We start from the raw sequence: 6,953 nt of genomic DNA on the forward strand, positions 1-6,953 counted from the left end.
GCCCCCAGCCACTCTGACCCCACATGCGGTGCTCAGCAGCTCTGGGGCTCACCTTCTGGGGGGAGGCTGTGGGAGGTGGGGGCAGGGCAGAAAGGGGGTGTGCTGAGCACCCGGGGACTGGGTTCCCGGCTTTCCCATCTGTGAAGTGAGGGAGCCTGGCAGCATAACCAGCAGACAGCTGCGGCTATGTTGCCCCAGAATTCCACGAGCAGTGGACCCCCAGGTTTTCCTTGCAAGGAGGGAAAGGGAAGCCATGCTGGAAGTGACCATTACTAGAAAGTGTGGGCAGAATTAATTCTGGAATCTGATGTCTGGGGTCCTGATGAGGGCCCTTTCAGGTAAAATAACAATCTCCAATGCCTTGGGCCCACTGCTCCTTGGGGCTCTGCTGGTAATACCTGCCCACCTATCTCAAAGGCTTGTGAGGAAAAAAGAGAAGCTGCAGACCTGAAAGGGTTGAGTGAGGGGGGAAGCGTGGTTCTGCTGCTGGAGGCAGCCCTGGCCAGCGGGGACCCTGTTGGGGTCCAAAGGCTGCTCAGAACCTCACTCCCTGATAACTGTGTGACCCTGGCCAAGTGAGTTAACCTTTCTGTGCCTCAGTTCTCTCATCACTGAAATGAGAATAACTGTTCTAAAGAGCCTCCCTGCCTCAAAGACAGCCAAAGCCCCAGCGAGGCTGGCTGGATGTTAGTTGCGTGGGCGCTCAGCCCGCGCGGAACTCTCTCCCGGGAGGGACAAGGCTTCCCAGATTGGCCTGAGGATTCCTGGCTCTTGGCTCGCGTCGCGGTTCGGAGGGTCAGCTCCTTGCTATCTGCCAGACTAGAAGGATGGACGGTCAGCTGCTTGCCATCCGTCAGACCAGAGAAAAGGCGCGCAGTTTCCTTCTTAGCCACGAGGTGGCGCCCTCCGCCCCCAGGACCGCGAAGGCGCGACTACTCACCAGCTCCGCGGCGTCCTGGCCCCGGAGCAGTGGTTTCTCCTCGGGGAATCGCAGCTCCTGCAGGCCGGCCATGGTCACGTCGTGGAGCAGGAGCCCTGGGAAGAGAGGGCGAGGACGCGGGGTTAGGGCCTGGTGCGGCGGGGACGTCTCAGCCCGGCGGAGAGGACAGCGCCACCCCGCACTGGGACAGGGGCATCAGGCACCACCCGCCCGCTCCGCTCCGTCCCCGGATCGCGGTCCCCAAGAGCAGGCCCAGCTCAGCGCTTCACCGGGGCAGCAAGGCTCAGGGGAGGTCATTACATTATTTGTTTTTAAAACATGTTCCCCCAAGCCCCCGACGAAAGGAAGAAGGGGCAAAAAAGGAAGAAGGGGCGAAAAGGGAAGAAAAGAAGGGAGGAAGGGAAAGAAGAAAAAAGAAAGGAAAAACAGAGCGACACCATATACCATGACCCTTGAAACAATTTCAAGTGAATTCCATTTATTAAGAAGCAGGGGGATACGTGTGGGGAAGCCCCCGGTGGTCAGAAGTGGACAGTGGGGTCTGGAGGACACGGAACTGAGCTGAGCTCAGTGCTTAGGACAAGCCTGGGTGAGGGGGCCTCTGAGAGAGGAGGGGGCTGGCAGTGTGACACTGAAGGAAGGGGTGCCAGTCACGACACACCACCAGCAGGGAGGGGTGAGACTGTGACCCCTCAACCACAGCCACCAGGCGGAGGGGCCCAGGCCTAATGGCTGCAGGTTCTGGGGAGACTCTGGGCCTCTGAACCCCAGGGGAGGAAAGGTCATCTGTGCACATGTGTGTGTCTGGAGGATCCAGTGTTTGGGGGAAGGCAGACAGAAAGGGTTGCCAAGACCCCACAATCCGTCTAGTCTGGCACCACCATTCTTCGCTGGGACTGTAGGATGGCATAAATAAGAATTCACCAAGAGAAACACTAGGCAGGAATATGAGCTGAGAACTCATAAAAGAATTACAATTAGCCAATAAATACAGGGGGGAATATTAAAGCGCACTAGACATCAAAGATATATATATATATTTTTTGCTAATGGAATTGGCACACTTTGCAGTGCTGGCAAAGATGCACCAAAACAGGCACTTTTCTTACACTGCTTGTGAGTGTATAAATTGATACGTCTTTCTGAAGGGCAGCTTTACAGAACTGAATTAGAATCATTTAAAAGGTTCTTACTCTTGGACTCAGCAGTCCTCTCCCTGGGAGAAATTTCCTAAGGAAACCATATGCTTTCCTTAGGAAAACTAGCATCTAATGATTTATCTCTAAGAAAGCTCACCCCAGTGCCGTTTATAATAGGGGAAAAAAAAAACAAAACTAAACTAAAAGAAGCCAAATGTCCACAAATAGGGAAGACAATAACTTGTAAGATTATTTAATAACATGAGAAAATGCTTGTGTTGTAATAGATTTTTAAAAAGAAGTTGTAAAACATACAATATTATCAAAATTACGAGAAATATGAATAGTTTCACACACACAAAAAAAGCCTGGAAGGCTTTTTATAAAGTTAACAGGTATTATCCCAGAATGAAGGACAGAAAACTAGCACCTAGAGTCTGAAATCAGGGAGAAAAAAAAACCATTAAGAAAGACTCCCTGAAGATCATTAACAATTCTTTATTCTGGCAAAGCACTCCACGGCTCCCAAGGCACTTTCCTGTGTTGTTAGATTTCACGCTGATGGGAAATGTGATGAGATAACCAAAGCTCAGAGAAGTTCCAAGCCCAGATGGGGCCAGGCCTGGAAATTCCTCATCCAGCCCCATGCTGGTGCTGTAACACTGTCTGTCCTGGAAGGACGCTCCCTATTCTTCTTCCCAGCCTCCCTCCCTCCCCTCTCTCCTTCCTTCCCAATTCTGTTATCAGTCTATCTTAAAGGTGAAGCCCTCAGACTTTCCTTTCTGCCCTGAAAGGCTGACCATCCCACTAGCTGGTTGGTTAAGAAGGTGCCCCCCATCCTTGCCCACCCCTGCTCCTTTGGCTTCTCCCTATAGAGGCCCTAGTGACGGGGAGTGGGCACAGTCATTGCCTGGACCCAAGGACCTCAACTGGAACCCATTTCCTGTGGGCAGTCCTGAGACCAGGTTGCAGCTCCAGACCTCCCCTGGGCTTCCTTCCATCCTGTCAGAAGCAGGAAGCATTGGCCCTCAGAACGCTATCAAGATGGTGCCTTGTGATTGCGTGGTGGTCCCCACCTCAGTCTAGTCTGGGGTTGAGATGCGCTGAGGCTGGGCTGGGAACTGCTGGCCACCCAGGCCTGCTGGAAGGTTAATCCAGCTCTGTGCCGCCACCCCTGGCAGAGCCTGGTCCCCAGCATGAAGAGACCAGGCAGGAAGGCCCCTGCCCGCCTAGGCGCCCAGGTCCCCCCACCTTGTGCCACCCTGGAGCTCTCTGTTCCCAGTGGTTTCCAGGGAAACCGGCTAACACAATGCACATGGGCTGTATTTTTAGAGCGGCGTCCTCTCTCCCCTCCCCCACTTTCTCTTCCATTCTTTCTGATGTGTGCACATTCATCCCTCCATCCGGTGGGGAGCTGAAAGAAGGGCCCCAACCCTGGAAGTCTCTTCCCCATTAGGGAGTCTTTAGCCTCCAGCCTCCCTGAATACCCGACTCAATTAAATGCCTTGGCAGGACTGGGATGTCCCCGCCCTCACCCAGGTCTGTTACGAAACCACCCTGGAGACCCAGCCTCCCCAAGGACGGTGCTATTAAAAGGGCTGAGAGTGGGCAGTGCAGGGACAGATGGCCTGTGAGGGAGGGGGTGGTGGGGAAGGGGGCTGCAAAGAGAAACCTCATACTCCAGAGAACCGGGGATGTCTCAGCCCCAGGAAAACAGGGACCGCCCAGGGCCCAGCGGGTGGTGGTGTGGGGCTCCAGAACAGAGGCCACAGCAGGCATTCTTCCCAGGTGGTGGTGGCAGACAAGTTCCTTCCTAAGAGAGTTGTGATTGGGAGGGAAAAAGCAGGGATTCCCTGGTGGCTCAGTGGTAAAGAATCTGCTTGTCAATACAGGAGACGTGGGTTCAATCCCTGATCCAGGAAGATCCCACATGCCACAGAGCTACTAAACCCATGAGCCACAACTATTGAGCCTGTGCTCTAGAGCCAGCGAGCCACAGCTGCTGAAGCCTGAGCTCTCTAGAGCCCGTGCTCCACCGCAAGAGAAGCCATCGCAATGAGAAGCCCAGGCACTGCCACTGGAGAGTAGCCCCCTGCTCGCTGCACTGCCCAGAGCAGCAACAAAGACCCAGCATAGCCAAGAAGTAAATAATTTTTAAAAATTAAAAGAAGGCAGCTAGATAATGTTACAAGAAAATGAGATTCCTATCAAATCAATACATTGTATACCTTAAACTTATTATACAATGTTATATGTCAACTTTGGTATCTCAATAAAGCTGGAAAAAAGCTTTCAGAAAAGAGTGAGGTTCCTATCAAGTCCCACAAGGAAGCCTGAGTCAGGTCTGTACAGAGTCAGGGGGCACAGAGCAGGTGGGGTGGGAGGTGCCCGGGGGGAGGGGGTCTTGGAGCCATAGCGATGGGCCTTTTCACTCTGTCTTTCCCCTCCTCTTAATCCCCAAGTCCCTAAAGGCAACGCAGAGTGTTAGAAACAAATGGGCCTGGGATGAATTCCAGCCCTCAGCTTCTCAGTGGTTAGGCCCGCAGTCACCGGAATCTCTTCTGTCTCACTCACTGCCTAGCTTTATTTTGAGCAGGCCACTAACAGGATTGCTTATCTGCAAAATGGGAGTGGTAGCCTCCCTTTGCCCACCTCAGAAAGCTTTGAGGTACAACAAAGACAACAGACAGAAATGTGTTTTTGTAATTTATTTTTAGTATTTTTACTATATACCAGGTGTTCTTTTATTTATTTTTTTAAACTTTTTTTTTTCTGTGTTGGGTATAGCCGATTAACAATGTTGTGATAATTGCAGGTGAACAGCAAAGGGACCCAGCCATATATATAGGTGTATCCATTCTCTCCCAAACTCTCCTCCCATCCAGGCTTCCCCATAACATTGCGCAGAGTTCCCTGTGCTATACAGTGGGTCCTAGTTGCTTATCCATTTTAAATGTAGCAGTGTGTACAGGTCCATCCCAAACTCCCTATCCCTTCCCCACAGTCTTCCCCTCACCCCAGGAACTATAAGTTTATTCTCTAAATCTGTGAGTCTGAGAAACGTGCTTTTAAAATAGATTTCTATACCCATTTGGATGGGACAAAAATCACAGGGTTGATTGGGGTCCTCCTAACTTTTTTCTGCCTACTTAGAGGACTTTCTTTTTCTCTTGTCTCCTGTTTAAGGAAAGTCATACCTGCTGGCAGGGAGGCTCTGCTGATGTTTGCAATAAAAGGACAGGAAAGGGGTGAGGGAGAGAAAGCAAGGGCTCTTTGGCTGGGTGACGGAAAGGGGCCCTAGAGCAGAGTGAAGGTGGGTGAATTCTTTAAAAGGAATTGCATTTCTTTTCTATTACTTTTGGTTGCTGATTTTGTGCTTCTTTAAATGTGATTCTGTGCTGAGACCTGGGCCATGTGAATGCTCAGACTTAACAGGGTTAAAAATGTAAATGACTACTATGATCGTTCCTGAGGTGTGTAGTTGGTGTGTAATCACTCAGTCATGTCCAGCTGTTTGCGACCCCGTGGACTACTGGAGCCAACCAGGCTCCTCTGTCCATGGGATTTCCCAGGCAAGAATACTGGAGTGGTTTGCCATTTCCTTCTCCAGGGGATCTCCCCGACTCGGGGATTGAACCTGTATGTCCTACATTAGCTAGGTGAGTTCTTTACCACTGAGCCACCTGGGAAGCCCCAAAACTATTCAATAAATGCTTCAATTAAACTGATCAGTGGCAGTTACGCATCCTATGGAATAAAGCCATCGTTGAGTAGAAGCCCAGCTCGGTCAGTAGTAGGGGCATCTGGAAATACGTGCAGGGATTTGAGCTTGTCTCAGCAACCGGGAGGAGAAGGCAATGGCAACCTATTCCAGTACTCTTGCCTGGCAAATCCCACGGACAGAGGAGCCTGGTAGGCTGCAGTCCATGGGGTTGCCAGGAGGCGGACACGACTGAAGCGACTTAGCAGCAGCAGCAGCAGCAGCAACCGGGGGCATCTACAGTGGTTAGGAGTCAGAGGCAAGGAAGGCTGCCTGGGGATACCACTGCACAGTGAAGCATCGCTCCCCACCCCAAAACGCCTTGAGCTGCCCCCCTGAGAAACACAAGAGCTGAAGGAGAAGGAAGGCCAGACACCAACAGGGTGAAGTTAGCGTATGCAGGTGAACCAGATCCTGTGGGACAGGGAGAAACCAAACTATAAAAGGGGTAGGACTTTCTTGTTTTTTCAATCATTGGAGGGAGGGGGGTCTCTGGCAGGTCATGGTCAGGGTCTTGGTCCAAGGCACCCTGTGGTTGATGCACTCCTGAAAGTCCTAGTTATGACGTCCCGTTACGAGAAGAGCCTTGAGCAAATGGAACAAGGAGCAGAGCCAGTCTGACCTGGGCAGCTCCACCCTGGGGAAGGGTCTGTGCCACAGATTGAGAAGGAGGTCACTTAGGGCAGGATCAGACTCACGTTCAAGCCTGGGCACCTGATGCCCTTCCATCTACCCACACCACGCCAGCACTGTGGTTTGAAAAGAAGTCCCAGAACTCAGGGACCCAGAACTCAGGAACTTTGCTTCCAGCTGCATTGTGTAGAGGGTTGAGAGCTGTCCGAGTAGCTGGCCCCTCATATCACTCTCACTGTCTGGATGCAGACCTCAGAGGGCTGGGACAGCGCTGGTGGCGGGCCTGGGATGGAGACAGACCTTCCCTCAGCATCCCCATCTCACAGGTGAGGCAAGAACAGGCGCATGGAGGGTGTGACTGGTGCAAGTCCCCTGTGGCGCATCCAGGGAGGAACCCCAGAGCCCGTGCTCTTAATCCCAACTCTAGGGAATCCCCTGGTGGCCCAGTGGCTCAGGACTCAGTGCTCTCACTGCCAGGGCC

At 52.2% G+C, this 6,953-nt stretch overlaps 1 protein-coding gene across 1 annotated transcript in view; it reads right to left on the reverse strand.

Annotated features, from left to right (window-relative positions):
* Positions 1–6,953, reverse strand: part of NDRG4 (NDRG family member 4) — a 100,454-nt gene that overhangs the window by 22,080 nt on the left and 71,421 nt on the right. Inside the window, exon 2 of the mRNA XM_010861843.1 lies at positions 941–1,035. Within this exon, the coding sequence (XP_010860145.1) occupies positions 941–1,012 (72 nt within the window). The 5' untranslated portion in view covers positions 1,013–1,035. The remainder of the gene's footprint in view (positions 1–940; positions 1,036–6,953) is intronic.

This window comes from Bison bison, unplaced genomic scaffold, assembly GCF_000754665.1.
Source record: "Bison bison bison isolate TAMUID 2011002044 unplaced genomic scaffold, Bison_UMD1.0 scf7180017864473, whole genome shotgun sequence".
In the NCBI taxonomy this organism is placed as follows: domain Eukaryota; kingdom Metazoa; phylum Chordata; class Mammalia; order Artiodactyla; family Bovidae; genus Bison; species Bison bison.